General features: G+C 44.4%; 1 protein-coding gene across 1 annotated transcript in view; it reads left to right on the top strand.

Moving 5' to 3' along the window:
• TGFBR2 (transforming growth factor beta receptor 2) overlaps window positions 1-16264 on the top strand; it is a 65675-nt gene that overhangs the window by 30580 nt on the left and 18831 nt on the right. Inside the window, exon 4 of the mRNA XM_054191427.1 lies at window positions 15443-16242. Coding sequence (XP_054047402.1) covers window positions 15443-16242 — 800 coding nt within the window. The remainder of the gene's footprint in view (window positions 1-15442; window positions 16243-16264) is intronic.

Raw genomic sequence — 16264 nt, 5'->3', positions numbered from 1 at the left:
GGACACTGTTTCCACTCCTGGGAAACATGGTGTGTGACTGCACTGAGGTGGACAACTATGTGAGTGGCTTCTAGGTCTTGCTTCCCAGCCCTACAAGAATGTTAACTAGTTTAGGTTGCAAAACCACACCAGATTAGCCAAAAGCAAACTAGAAAGTCTTTGCCTCCCTTGGCCCAGGCTATCCATACCTGCTGCCACCTCCTCCCCTCTTCTTCATCCCCTCCCCAAACTTGATTTGAAACCAGACAACCTGACTGCTGATCCATGGTTGTATGACCAGCCCCTACTTGGGTAAGCCTTAAAGGAGTTGGAGTAAATACTGGTATTGGTGTGAGCACAGGTAGTAGACCCAGGACCTAATTCTAACAGATTGCTTTGATTTTATTGAAGAGAACACGTACCCAGTAAAAAGATCTTGCTCTGTGTCGGCTGTCTTGAGTTTTTATACAAAGCGAACCACACCCTTGTGGATTTTGTCTAATTTGTTATAAATTAGTCATGTTATAGCTGTTTCTCCTGGAGCTATGTAGCTGAATACAATCACTCTGACAAATCTGTGTCTTTTGTGTGTATGTTTATGAAAACCATTCCATAAATTTAACACTGAGTGCCTTCTTTCCCATCAACTCTGCAGCCCCCCTCACCCTTCCAGAGCAGCCTAAAAGGAGATGTAGTATAAATTAAAACCCAGTCTCTTTACCCTAATTCCTTTCACTCTTCCGAATGGAGCTTTTCCTTCTAGATCATGTGCTGTAAGCACTCTAGGTGGCTCATGAAAACTGTGTCTTGCACTCACATGTAGTAAGTGAATAAGTACCGATAAAAATTAAAGTAATGTAAAACTTCAGTTTGTAACATTTCCAGTTCATTCACAAATACAAGCATTAACTCCAGTTGGGAGGAGGGAGAATTGAGGCTTTGTCATTCCTTTTTTATTGTTGTGGATTAGTGTTTCTTTTAAATGAAAACAGCCCCTTTGGGTTGCTTGCCTGGTTAGCCATGGCAGGAAGACAAACGATTTTTACAGTATCAGACATGCGGTTTCCTGTCTGTGTTTAACTTTGAGCAGAACATCACAGCCAGCTGGTCCACGGCTCCTCCAGACAACTAGATAATAGCCTGTAATAATTTTGCCTTTGGAATGACTGTCATCCAGATCTATTCTGTACATTGTTCTTGCCTTTTTTTTTCTCTCTACACTTCTTGTACACCAGAGAAAGAATTTTTGCAGTGTTTTCGCACATCCTATAGTCTAAAAGCTAGTCTAAAAAAGCCTGGTCAAAAAGTGATTGTACTCATTTATTAGCAGAAACTGAGACTATTAAAAAGATTGTAATTTTTCACCTGTTAATCACATCCTTTCCTTTCAAGCTATTGCTGTAAATGATCAGTGTTCTAGCTCTTCTTCCTCCTGAGTGCAGACTTAACACAGACCAGATTTAGTTTGTTCCTGATGTTTCTGAGGTAAGAAAGAAAATTATGGGTAAGGCAACAAGTTCTAATTTCCACCAGAGGTTAGTCACTATTTTCCAGTGATTCACAGCTGAGCTGTTATTGCTTATAGAAAAATTGGTTTATAGCACTGTTGGCTTGTATCAGTCTTGACAGTGAAGGGCAAATCTGCTGATTCCATCCTTACACACAAACATCTAAAGGTTTTGGGTAGTGGGAGGTGTTGTGACTCACCCAAGGGTGGCTTTGGAAATGTTTGAAGTAGTTACATCCAAATCAAATGCCTGTTTCTTGTATGGGCTTTCATTTGAATTGCCAATCTGCAAAATAAGCAAGACGTGGTCAGACGTGTGCCTAAACGTGCCTGTAGTTCTGCTGTGTCAGGGGGCTTCTGACCCTGATTCAGATCCCTGGTGTTTCAGGCCACGGGCAGCTGGTGGAAAATATAGTGTGCAGAAACAATGTTCTGTAGTTCTTGGAGAAATAATATACAGGGGACAGGTTACCATTGCAAATCTGGCTACTCTGTGTTTATTTTTTAATCCCTCTCTTTTTTGCCAAACAAAATTGTGGGTGACTGGCAAGCAGCTTGCACCCCTGTGGTGGAAAAATGCTTCTCACAGCAAAACTCAATGCCAGTCTGTTTTAATTATTATTTATTCAAATGTCTAATGTCAGTGTTACCAGAAGGCAAAGCCAGGGAGCAAACCACTGGAAAAGATTAGCCAAAATCAGGGGGAAAAATGCCCTGGCTGGCTGGAGGTTGGCTAGGTGGCAGACAGGGGCCTGGTCCTGCTGTCATGGAAAGGATGAGTGCAGGACTGGACTGCCAGGGTTTTTTTTTCCTCCCTGATGTCTAGTTGTGTCTGGTGGATCTTCTGCATCTTGCTTTGCCTTCTTATGTTTTGACCTGTTGTGGTGAGCCAGGTCTGTCTGTAGCTGTTTGCACAGTTCCAGGCCTCCCTTGGTGTTTGGGTAGATTTGCTCCTCAGCCTTCCCTTCGCCACAGCATCTCCCAGCCTCTATTCATCAGCCATTGCGAGCATGACAAATGCCTAACAAAGTTCTTCTTTATTAACAATCCTAAGCTATTTGGCTGAGGTCAAGGCTTGTTTACCCGAAGGGATTGCGCTCTTTCCAGCCTCACGTCTGACCCGTTCTCCGTGGGCAGACATGACCAGGCACTCATTGTGGCCGAGGCAATGGATACCTGCATGTTATTGAGTGCATGACCTACCTGCTATGCAGTGCAACTTCTCCCTGTTGTGCGGTCTCATTCAGACACGTTCATTCAGCGGCATGCAAAAAGGTGACCCCAGCATTGGAGACTGCTGACAGGAAAAGTACTGTTGCTGTTATATATGCAGTTGTTATCCTGGGCATCAAGTTCAAGTCCAAGCAAAAAATGCAGAGATCTCAACATTTGGAAACAGGATTTGCAGACCTGTAGCCAAGCTCTACTTGGTTTGGAGTGATTTCATTTTTACAATTTATGTGGTGATCGTTTTTCATCCTCACCTGTCTTGCCACGCAATGCAGATCTCCATGCAGTTTGCAACCGCGGTGCCTGTGGGATTGTTCAGGTAGTCTCTGTTTATTCCTCATGCAGTGCAAGATGAGGTCATTATTTTGGGCATTTCCACCGCACCCATTTTTAATATGGGAGAAACCTTTAGCAGCAACAATGTATACAAGTTTTAACGATTATCTGAATCATCCAAACAGTTGCCTTGAAATATAAAATCTTCACTGATAGAGATGACTGACAGGCGAGCAAGAGTTTATGAGAATAATGAAGCTAATTGGGGAAGTGTGTTGGAGGTGGGGGAGGGTGTTGTGCTGCTAACAGTCTTCACATTGATCATGGTTTTACCAAGTTTGCTAATTGAGAGTGTAAGAGACGTTAAGCATTTGATTAATCAATTGTGGCTGAGTCGTTTGCCCTAACGAATTACAGCCTATGGATTTGCGGTGTCAGGTGCTGTGATTGCTCACTGTGTACGGTTGTTACCTGGGAGACCTGGTGTTGTTCTGCTGCCCCAACCACCGCCGAGCATGCCTGCATGATGCCTTGTCCTGTGCCCAGATGGATAATGTTTTAGAATTTCCTTTAACTTGGGATCTTTCGCTTGTCTCTAACACATTGCCCCTGTCTTTTCCTTCCTTTCTCTTCTCTTCTTCTCCTTATGTCGTGATTTAACTCCAGCCGGCAGCAAAGAACCACGCGGTCGTCGCTCACCCCCTCCCCCTCCATCCCCCCCCACCCCCCGCTGGAATGAGGGGAGAATCGGAAGAAAAAGGCAAAACTCGTGGGTTGAGACAAAGGCAGTTTAAACGAAGGAAAGAGGAAAACAACAACAATAATACTGATAGAGGAATGTACAAAACATGATTACGGTACCACCGCTCACCGACAGGACCCAAGAAGCCCCAGCCCGCTCCCAAGCTCTGATTTCCTGCCCCCTCCCCTGGCAGCTCCCAGGCCATATACTGGGCCATATACTGGGCTATATACTGGGCATGGCGTCACCATGGTATCGAATACCCTGTTCGGCTATTCTGGGTACCCCCCTCCCTGCTGTGTCCCGTTCCAGCTCCTTGTGAAAATTAACTCTATCCCCACTGGAACCAGGACATTATCCACCCCTTATTCACAGATCTTACAGTTTCCAATTAATTACCACCACTTTTCCCTGTCTTTGGTATATACGTACGTATATATACGCATGCAAATATGATTCCCGTAGCCTATGGGCCATCCCTCTAAAATGTTTGTTGAGTTCGTTTAATCCATGACTTTGGGCTCCATCTGTTAGAACAGTCTCTCAGGGCAGGCAAGATGGTGTGTGGTGCTGGACTTTAGCATGCTGTATTTGGAGCTCACGGCTGGTGTATCTGGTGCGGCCCGTGCCTGCGGTCCATGGGTTGAAGATGTCAATCTCGAGGAAGTTGCTGGGCGCCAGCTTCTGAGGTCAGTTCTGATCCCATCACCACTGCACTTTACTCAGTTTCATCAATGTCCATCTGTCATTAGTTTGGGTGATTCTTGCTGTGGTACAATTGATAGCAATTATAGTAATGATGACATACACTGTCAGGGTTATACAGCAATTAACATCATACAGTTTGATTCATTGGCTATTCTCACCCAAAACCAGATCCCCATGAGGCACGCATCAGACCTCCCCATCCTTCCGCATCACCCACCAAGTGCATTCAGGTCCTTGAGTGAAAGCAATTGCGCTGATCTTTGCCTGAGGCAGGACTAACCTAGACTGTCTTCACTAACATATACTTCATGTGGAACTACAGGGACTTTATCCCTTCTAGAGTATGTGGAAGTTTTGATTGGGCTGGGCCAGCTTGATTGGTAGATCCCCTGGTGTTAACTAACCAAATAGCTTTTGTTAAATGTGTATCCCAATGTTTTAAAGTCCCACCACCCATTGCTCTCATTGTAGTTTTTAGCAGTCCATTGTATCGTTTGATCTTCCCAGACGCTGGTGCATGATAGGGGATGTGATATACCCACTCGATACCATGCTCTTTGGTCCAGGTGTCTAGGAGGCTGTTTTAGAAATGAGTCCTGTTGGCTGACTCAATTCTCTCTAGGGTGCCACGTCACCATAAGACTTGCTTTTCAAGGCCCAGAATAGTGTTCCGGGCGGTGGCATGGGGCATGGGGTATGTTTCCAGCCATCTGGTGGTTGCTTCCACCATTGTGAGCACATGGTACTTGCTTTGGGGGGGTTTGTGGCAGTGTGATATAATCAATCTGACAGGCCCATATTTATATTTCAGCCATTGTCCTCCATACCAAAGAGGCTTTAACCACTTGGCTTGCTTGATTGCAGCACGTTTCATATTCATGGATAACCTGTGCAACTGTGTCCATGGTCAAGTCCACTCCTCAGTCACGCACCCATCTATATGTTGCATCTCTTCCTTGATGGCCTGAGGTGTCATGAGCCCATCAAGCTATGAATAATTCACCCTTGTGTTGCCAGTCCAGATCCACATGAGCCACTTCCATCTTAGCCCTATTCACCTGCTGGTTGTTTTGATGTTCCTCAGTGCCCCAGCTCTTGGGTACATGGGCATCTACATGGCGTACTTTCACAACCAGATTCTCTACCCGGGCAGCAATGTCATCCCACAATTCAGCAGCCCAGATGGATTTGCTTCTGCGCTGCCAGTTGCTCTGCTTCCACTGCTGTAACCACCCCCACAGAGCATTTGCCACCATCCATGAATCAGTATAAAGTACTGGGCATTTTTCTCATTCAGCAATGTCTGAAGCCATCTGGATGGCTTTCACCTCTGCAAACTGGCTTAATTCACCTTATCCTTCAGGGGCTTCTGCAACTTATCGTGTAGGACTCCACACAGAAGCCTTCCACTTTCAATGCTTTCCCACAATCTGGCAGGACCCATCAGCGAACAGGGCATATGTCTTCTCATTTTCTGATGGAGCTTCTTCCACACGTGTCACCTCCTCTTTTGGTGATATTCCAAAATCTTTGCCTTCTGGCCAGTCCATGATCACTTCCAGAATTCCTGAGTGACTGGGGTTTCCCATTCGAGTTCGCTGTGTGATCAGTGCAATCCACTTACTCCATGTAGCATCAGTTGCATGATATGTATCAGGGACCCTTTCTTTGAACATCCAGGCCAGCACCAGCAGTCGAGGTGCTAAGAGGAGCTGTGCTTCTGTACCAGCCACTTCTGAAGCAGCTTGAACCCCTTCATGTGCTCCATATCTCTGTTTCTGTTGGAGTGTAGGGCGCTTCAGATCCTCTGTATCCCTGACTCCAAAACCCTAGGGGGTCAACCTCGAGTCTTCCCTGGTGCTTTCTGCCAGAGGCTCCAGGTAGGGCCGTTCTCCCCAGCTGCGGTGTAAAGCACATTTTTAACATCTTGTTTCAGCCTGGACTGGCCCCAGGGCTACTGCGTGAACTATTTCCTGTTTAATTTGTTCAAAGGCTTGTCCTTGCTCAGGGCCCCATTTAAAATCATTCCTCTTCTGGGTCTCTTGGTATAGAGAGCTCATAATCAGACTGTAATCTGGGATATGCATCCACCAAAAACCCACAACGCCTAAGAAGGCTTGTGTTTCCTTTTTTACTAGTCCGTGGAGACATAGCTGCTGTTTTGTTGATCTCATCCATTGGGAACTGACAGCATCCATCTTGCCATTTTATTCCTAAAAACTGGATCTCCTGCGCAGGTCCCTTGGCCTTACTTCATTTTATGGCAAAAACAGCTTTCAGAAGGATTCGAACTATCTTATTCCCTTTCTCAAAAACTTCTTCTGCTGTGTTGCCCCAAATGATGATGGTGTTAATGTATTGGAGGTGTTCTGGAGCTTCATGGCAAATGGTAGGGCTGTGTTTCCACCCCTTGGGCAGTTGATTCCTAGTGTACTGGACACCTCTCCAAGTGAAATCAGACTGTGGCCTGCACTGTGCTGCCAAAGGGATTGAGAAAAATGCATTAGCAGTATCAGTTGTGGCATACCACTTGGCTGTCTTTGACTCCAGTTTGTATTGAAGTTCTAGAATGTCTGGCATGGCAGCACTCAGCAGTGACTTCATTCAGGCCACAATAGTCCACTGTTAGCTTCCACCCTCCATTAGATTTTTGCACGAGCCATATGGGACTATTAAAGGGTGAACAAGTCTTGCTGATCACTCCTTGAATCTCTAGTTGACAAATCAGTTTATGGATGGGAATCAGAGAGTCTCGGTTGGTGCAATATTGCTGCCGATGCACTGTCGTGGTAGTGACTGGCACCTGATGTTCTTTGACCCTCAACAACCTGACAACAGAAGGGTCCTCTGAGAGACCAGGCAAGGTAGACAGCTGTTTAATTTCATCTGTCTCCAAGGCAGCTATGCCAAAAGCCCACCTTTAAGTACCTTTTTGGGTCCTTAAAATACCCTCTTCTGAGGTAGTCTATGTGCCAAGAATGCACTGAGCCTCTGGGCCAGTCACAATGAGGTGCTTTTGCCACTCATTCCTAGTTAGGCTCATTTCAGCTTCCAATACAGTCAACTCTTGGGATTCCCCTGTCACTCCAGAAATACAAATGGGTTCTGCCCCACTATAGCTTGATGGTATTAGGGTACACCATGGACCGGTGTCCGCTAGAGCCTTATACTCCTGTGGCTCTGATGTGCCAGGGCATCAAATCCACACAGTCCAATAAATCCGGTTGTCCCTTTCCCCAACCTGGCCAGAGGCAGGACCCCTCTAATCCTGGTCATAGTATCCGTTACTCACTTCTTGCAAAATGACTTAAAAGTCCCTTCAAGATGATCAGAAGTAAGATCAGGCCTTCTTCTCTATCTGAGGAACTGCCCGCTGGAAACTGGAGTGGCACTTTTCCTGGAAGAACCCCCTTGTGATTGTTCTTCCTTGCAACTCATGTACTCATGCCTGTAGGATCAGGGTAGGTTGTCCATCCCACTTCCTCATGTCCTCTCCGTGGTCACACAGGTAAAACCACAGGGTGCCTCGTGGTGTGTGCCCTCCATATTCTCTCTCTTGAGTAGAGAAATGCCTACTCCTAATAGCTGAGATACTGGCCCGTACAGGTGGGGAGTAGGATCTCAGATTTAAGAGCAGACATAAGACCTGTGCACAAACAGCCACCAGGCTGTAAATACTCATGTGATGAGTTGTCCAGTGCTCAAGGAGCAGCAGAAGGGAGGTGATTACAGCTGGACTGCTTCCAAGCGGATTTTAACAAAGGCTTTCATTAATCTGTTTTTCTGTTATCCAGCTAACTCGTTCAGAAGGTAACTGTCTTCCATCTGCCCCAGGAGAGAGGTCAGCAGCATTACATAAGGTTGTGCAGAGCCTCTCACCGCTTGTCTGTTGGCTTTGTTCCCTGTGTTTCCTCTTAGGTATTTGCAGCCATAGAGTCCCACCCAATGCCTGCAGCTGTGTGTAACCAAAGGAGAGGCTGTCTTAATACTGAACGTCTGATTCACTTAGTGGGATAGAAAGGAAATAGAATGGAAAGAGCCAAAAGAAGCCAAAATTTTGTTTTGCTCTGTATTATTTATATTGTTTGCTTCCTAGGAAAATAACCATGCAGAGCTCAGTTACAGATTTGTGTTAAAACAAACTAGGCAGCGCTCTTCCAGTCTGGTTGGCATATTTGTTACAATTTGCATCACTTGAGAGCTTAATAAGTGTGGGAATGTGGCCAACCTTTTATCAGGTTGTCATGGAAGAGACTTTAATAATTACAGACAGAAACAAACTGTAACTAACACTAGCAACATAATATTTTGGGAAAGGTTGGAGGGGTGAAACTCAGGCTGAGAATAAAAATAGCGGTTAATGTGTGGCATCTGTTGGAACATATTGAAGCTGGAGAGATTGATTTGTTCCAGAAAACCACCAGCAAACAGCAGCAGACACAGAGTTGTATAACTGAGGCATGTATCACAGAAACACAGTCACATCATGTAAAGTTAGAACATGTTGGCTTTAAAATCGCTGCAAAGGAAAGCTCAGCTACAAAAGTTAAAATGTGCGAGAGATGCCATGCAGTGAAGTGGCCTGTTAGAATGGGAGAGATAAGGAGGGAATGCATCCAGGGGTGGGAGATGTTAAACAAATGGGTGCTGTGCCAACAAACGAAGGAATTACACTTTCTAGCCAGCAGTGAGGGAATAAAACAGCAACAAACTATTTGTTCTGTCTTAGAGCTTAAGAGTTTCTCAAATCTCCTGGGTGCTGAATAGCATACTTGGCAAACAGTTGAAAAATGAAATTCTGCTTACAGTAGATAAAATATCCATTACATCATTGTTGCCCAGCCTTTTCACTGAAGTAAGGCACCCAGAGGCAATCAAGTTGCCTGCCTCCTGCGCCCGTGACTAAGAAGCAGCCATTCCTGTCAGGTGACAGGTGCCTAGGCATGACTTTTCCAACATGTAACACATATAACAGGGTCGCGTAACTGGGGATTTTCCCCAGCCATAACGGAGGCGTCTTGAGTCCTGATCACCCAATCCTGGGTAGTCATGCGCCAAGGGCAAAGCTGCTGGCCCCCAGGGGAGAGCAGCAGTGAGTGTGCCACAGGTCTCCAAAACCGCGCATGCCTTTGCCTTACTACTTCTCAGGAAAAGAGGCAAGTGGCGGCACTGGGCAATGGCCTGTATTAAGTGCTGTGGGGGCTGGCTCTGGTTTGCCAGCCATATATTGGCTGTAGAGCAGCATTCAGGCTGGCAAATAACCAACCGCTCAAGTGAATGAGTTCCCACACCTTTGAGCAAACGTCCTTAGGGCCCAGATTCTGAGCTGTGAGGATGGCAGTGCTTTAGAAAGACAGCTTTAGAAACAGACTCTAGAGATGGCTTTACCTTGTCACTTTTACTATCTTTGAGCCCCTATAGCCAGCCAGGCAGACCTGCCAACTACCGGAGCTAGTGCCTCTCCGGGAGGCTGCTTCAGCAGATACTATGTTTTGAATACCCTGGCAATATCCTCTTTGGACTAAAAGATGAAGACATACAGCTCAAACACAAGTAGCTGGCCTTGACAGACCTGGTTTACCTAGTCCAAAAAAACTCTTGTCAAATTCAGGAACTGGCTGCAGGATTTTAACTTTCAGGAAGGTCTACAGTAAATGCCAGGGTTTATTTTCCCCTGGGTAGCAAGATAGAGTCCACTCTGGTTTTAAAATCTAGTAATCTCTGTCTTCTGCCATCAGATGGTTCAGCGTAGAGCTGAGGGAGGGGTGGAACTGATTTCCTGCCCCACAAAACTATTAGGTTGAAAAAAAAATTCTTCCTCTCCAGCAAGGACGGAAAATTAAAATGTTTCCAAGAAACTGTCAAGATAAAAAAAAAAATGCAGGTTAGTTTGAGGTGCAGCAATTGAGTTTGATTATTTCCAAGTATTTTGTGTCAGGATAAACCATTTTCCTAAGGAAAAAGCCTGCCCCCACCCCAATAAAAAAGCTGCCCACCCCCATCCACAAAGCCAAAAAACAACGCCTGGAAAATTAGCAGAAGTTTTTAAACAGAAAAGTTGGATCAACTTTCAGAGCACTTTTGTCCTCAAGATAGGGGTTTCAGGGAAAAGTACAGGAATGTCAGAAACAGAGTTTCTGTTTTGAAAATCAACATTTCCCATCTAAAAATGTTGTGCTGAGATTTCCAAGACATTTTAATTCTAAAAGCAACAAAATCAGGAAAGTACATGAGGGACTGAACTACAGAATTTCATTGTCACTTGAGGATTGTTCAACAGAGTTAAACTAAGTTACCCCAAACAGCTGCTCGGAGTGAAACTTCATTTCACTGAAAATGAAGCATTTTATGGAATTAGTTTTCATCCAGAAAGTAGCACTGAAGAGATGGGCAGACTTTTCCATATTTTATTGCCTAATATCTTGTGCAGAAATCAGTACACACGTAAGGTTCAAACTCACATTTTGCCCGATTTAGAATAATCAAAGATGAAAAGCTCTTCCCTGAATCAAACAAGAGCAGAACTTGAACTTGGAGCTCCCATACCCCAGACTAGTCCCCTCACTGGTGGGGATTCAGCGCTCACATCTCTTGCCAAATTGCAACATTTGAATAAAATTCTGTTTATGCAAAAACATTCAAAAAGTGTTAGTTTTCATTCCAGTGTGGAATTGAAACGAAACCTTGAAACCTCAGAATTGCTGCAAAACGCAGTTGTCCCCCGGTCGGCTCAAAGGGCTGCTTTGTGTCTCAGGAGCCTGCAAAATAACTAGATCACAGTCCCGAGTCTGGGCCCATATTTTGTGCCTCTGTGTTTCTGGGTGGGTTCAAAGACACTATACAAGCCTGCAATATGTCAGTGTTCATGTGTTTAACCTGAGTTCTGCCAATATCCAATATGTTCTCGCCCTGCTGTGTGGCTTTGAGTAGCAGTTGAATAGGCAGCAACTTTAGAACTTGCACAAGCAGCAAACGGCACTGAAGTTCTTCCGTCAGGACTGGCTGTGCCTTTCTGCGGCCCTGTGCATTCAAGTGCGGGTCCTAATTTCATTGCCATTGTTTTATTTCTTGTTTCCAAAGGTCAGTGACACCGAGGTTCGATCAAAGGCACCCAGTCCAACCTAAAGAATTGGCGGGCAAAGCGCTGTTGTGCTTTGAAGCTTCCTGACTGAACAGGGGCTGTACAGCGTTTCCATTTTCCTTGGCACCTGAGCCATATTCCCTAAAGGCTTGGGTAGCGTTAAGGGTTGTGCAGATGGCTTGTGCTTAGTTTAAACCGCATACAGGAAGCTTTCTTTTAGCTCAACTTCTCTATTGTTATGCTATATTAATAGGCTCTTTTGAAACTTAAGAAAGGACTGATCCTGCCTAAATAATAGTTCTGGGTGGGGAAAGTTATTTAGGAGCATGTTTGCAAAACCTGAAAGGCTGTTTCGTTTAACTGTTTCCTTGCCTGCCTGCGTAGCCAGGTTTTGCTTATTGCAGTGTTTAAAAAGAGGAAGCTGCACTCCCATTTTTGGAATTCTGGGGTTTGAGTCATGGGTATTTATTTATAAGCAAATGAGCATATTTATTCTTAGGTTCTTGTAGTCAAGCCAGAAAATGTTGGCTAGCCATTATGCAAACATACAGATATGCTCTGAATTTTGATCCTGCCCTGACATTTTACGCAAAGAAATAACACAACTTTAGCTTGTGCTGGAAGGGCTGATTTTGTTTTGCTCCTATCAGCAGTCAAAATCAGAGGCAGTTCCAGAAGTGCCTTGCTGGGACCAGCCCCCAGTGCCACCAGCTCTTTGCTGCTGCTGTCCCCTTTAATTCTCATGGCAGGCGGCTCAGTCCCCTCCTCAGCTCAGGGTTCAGCCTTGTTGGTTCTGACAGTTCTCTCTGTTGGGCACTCATTCTTGCACTTCCCAAGCCTTGAATGGGACTTGTCTGGTGTCTTAAAAACTGCAAATGAGCACACCCACCCTTCGTCCCTGCTGCTTAAGGTGGGAATGTGCAGCCACACTCTTTTCACCCCCCCTCCCTGCTTCCTCCAAGGGAAGGTGCCAAGAGGATGCATCACTTTGCAGCAGGGGTGCAGGATGATAGAGTGCTTAGGGGAAGTGGCCAAACTGCTCAGCTTCTGCTTTGATTTAAAAGAAAAAAAATTCATTCTTTTTCAAGTGACATTTGCAACATCAACAGTTTCTCCCTTCCACCCAGAAATTCCCCTGCACCACAAGCAGAGCTTTCTCTTGTGCAAAAAGAGGAAGAGCCAAAGGGGCCGTGAAGTCTGCCGGAGACTTCTTAGCTGTAGGCCAAAATAATACAGCCTGCTCTAGGGCATTATAGGAATGATCAGAGACCCTCAGACAGGGAGCCATAACAGTCAAGCAGTGGAGGCTTTGGGTGATTTTCTTCTCAGTTAGAGCTGAACAGGCACCCAACTACCTCTAACTGCTTGGACTCATGGGGAGAAATTTGAAAGAGAACTAATACATATTCAGTTTTTTCTCCCTCATTTAGAAAGACATTTGTATTTCAAATATTTAGGCAACATATTGCAGCTTTGTAGCAAATTAAAAGGGCTTAAAAGGCCCTAAAGAGGCATGTTCATCTTTGTTAAAAAGTGTACCATATGATATAGATGACACACCACTCAGTTCCAAGAGCAGAATCCAAACTTCAAGCATGCTTTTCTGTGGTCAAGAAATAAAGATGGAACAGAACCCCCAAATGTTCATCAAAACTATTTTATCTGATTGTTACAGATCACAGTTGCATTCATGCAGTTGGGGCCTGCTTGCAGCCAAAACTCCGAACCAGCCATCCTGCAATGCAGTCAGTTCTCCTCCACCGCGGTATTTCCCAAGTTCTTTATAAAGCAGATTTTCTGAGAGCAAAGAATGCACATGGGAATAAGCAATGCAAATCTTCTGTTTGCTGACAGTGATATCGGACTTTCTAAATATATTCCTCCAGTAAGGACCATAAAAAAAAATGGGTTTTTTTCCACCTCTTCAACATGCCGAGAAGAAGAAGGGGTGCCTGTAATCTGTGATGAACTTTTATTTCTTTCTTTTATTTAAAATTTTGAAAGCTTAAAGTTAACTAACATTTTGTTGCCAAGGGAAATCACTTGAGTATAAGGATTTGTGGTTTGCATAGGTTCAGAAGAAGGGATTGGCTTCGGTTCTTTTGCATAAATGAAGGAAATACATTCTTTGTAGGTGCTGCTAATGAATGCCACTAACCTGTGCTAGCCGGAAATGTCAGTGCTAGGAAGGCTCTTCTTCCTTGAAACCCTATGAGAGAGGTTAGGATTGAATTACTTGCTTTACATCTGGTTGATGAACCTTTCAAACAGAGGAAGCACATCCTGGTTCAGGATTCAGGCCTTCTTCCAAATAAAGAAAAATACACTCTTCATGTATCCCGTCGCCTGCCTTTGAATAGCTGATGGTTCCTGCTGCTTGACAGAGTTTCCAATGGAAATGTGATTATATGTGGAGTGTCAGAGGTACTGCTTGTTCTAATTGTAAACTCTTTTCCCCCCACCCCTTTCAGCATTGCTCACCTTCATTTTGAGAGGCACACAGTAGGGGAAACAGGTTTGTGGCTAATGTAGTAAGTGGAAAATTCCCTTCAGAGCTTATTAAACTTTTCTTATTGACTTATTTGGCCTGATACACAGAGCCTGAGTCAGTGACATTGCTGTAAGCATCCACTAGAGCATCATGCTGCCAACACAAGCTACTTGCTTAACTCTGGTTGCAGCTTCAGTTGGTTTAGTCCATTCAGGTTTGACTCCCAGGGCTTGTTCCAATTAATCCCCTCCCTCATGGAAAGATAAGATAGTATGTTTGCTCTGACTCAAAGGAAGAAATAGTCAGGGAGAGTACATTCCCATGTGTCCAATCAAATCAGGTTCAGGTAAACTCTGACCCTCCTTCTTTAATCTGTTTTCGGAATAAAACTGTTCTTGTTTAAACTGTTTACCTTCCCTAAAAAAATACCCCAAATTGAACTAGAAGGGTCACATCTAGAGGTGATAGGGCAGCTCTCACCTCTAGAATAATGTTCTGTACCATTCCCAGAACATCTCCCTGTTCTAGAATATATCTCTGTTGTTCTCCTGTTCCCTATCCCTATGTGTTCCATCTAAGAATATGTTAGTGTGTTAGTGTGTGGACTGCACCAGTTTGGAGTGAACCATCAACTGCTTTACAAGGCAACTAGTGTAGATCCAGCAAGGGACACACAGAGGATGTTTTCCATTCCATAAACCCACGCAAAAAGTACACAAGGGGTGAAAATTCTCAGAAGTGTCATACGTGCCTGATTGTGCCTGCAGGATTCAAACACCTGTGTACATGCAGGTGTTTTAATTTTTTCTAGCAACACTCTCACATGCATCAAAGCATGAGTATGAGTTTTGTTTTTCAGATGCGTATGCAGGTATACATATTGTGCCTGTGGTAGTTGTGTGTGGACAGGCTTCCTGAAGATGCCTTTACATGGATCCCACTGAAATATACTGGATCTGAAATGATAACTTTCCAAGTGGGAAATCACATGCTACATTGTCTATTTATTTACCAATGCAGTTCCTAGAAAAATGAATGTGTTGTAGTAGTTACTGGTTAAAGGGGCAGATCTGTCAAGGATACATCAACAGAGTAAATCCAGGAGACTTTGGCTATTGTATTCAGGAAAATGAAGGTTTCATCCATAATTTAGTAAGAGCCTGAGAGAACAAAACTATTAAATTACATTAGGTTCTTGCTCATTTGGTTCTGCCTTTTTATAAAATAAGCAGACAGGAAAGTCCTGGTAAGTGGAGGCCTATATACAAAACAACATTTTGAGGTAAGGAAGCCATGGTAATTTTTATTATTTACTGTTAGTGGAGGACATCATGTATTGCACTCTGGATAAAAATAATTATTGACAGCCCCCTGTATACATAAAGCTATGATATCATTTAACGTATGCCTTCCTTCTGTTCTTTACAGATGACTCTCATAAGTCAGAGGAGAAAGATGAAATTTCCAAAGTCACCATCATAAGTCTTGTCCCATTACTGGTGATTTCTGTTGCTGTGATTGTTATCTTTTATGCCTACCGCACTCATAAGAAGAGGAAGCTCAACAAGGCATGGGAGAAGAATGTTAAGCCCAGGAAACATAAGGACTGCAGTGATGTTTGTGCCATTATGTTAGATGATGACCGCTCAGACATCAGTTCTACCTGTGCCAACAATATCAACCACAACACAGAATTGCTGCCGATTGAGTTGGACGTTGTTGTTGGCAAAGGAAGGTTTGCTGAAGTGTATAAAGCCAAATTGAAGCAAAACACATCAGAGCAGTATGAAACTGTGGCAGTCAAGATTTTCCCCTATGAAGAATATGCCTCCTGGAAAACTGAGAAAGACATTTTTTCAGATGTAAACCTCAAGCACGAGAACATCCTCCAATTCTTGACAGCAGAGGAGCGTAAGACGGATCTTGGTAAACAGTATTGGTTGATCACTGCCTTCCACGCTAGAGGAAACTTGCAGGAATATCTCACACGACACATTATCAGCTGGGAGGATCTCTGGAAACTGGGTGGGTCCTTGGCCCGAGGGATCGCCCATCTGCATAGTGATCACACACCCTGTGGTCGCCCCAAAACACCTATCGTGCACAGAGACCTAAAGAGTTCCAACATCCTGGTGAAAAATGATTTAACCTGCTGTCTCTGTGACTTTGGGTTATCCCTGAGGCTGGACCCTTCTCTGTCTGTGGATGACTTGGCTAACAGCGGGCAGGTAAGTCAAAAGTTTGAAGTGG

The sequence above is a fragment of the Rissa tridactyla genome, chromosome 2 (genome assembly GCF_028500815.1).
Source record: "Rissa tridactyla isolate bRisTri1 chromosome 2, bRisTri1.patW.cur.20221130, whole genome shotgun sequence".
Classification (NCBI taxonomy): domain Eukaryota; kingdom Metazoa; phylum Chordata; class Aves; order Charadriiformes; family Laridae; genus Rissa; species Rissa tridactyla.
This window is presented reverse-complemented; position numbering and strand designations above follow the sequence as displayed.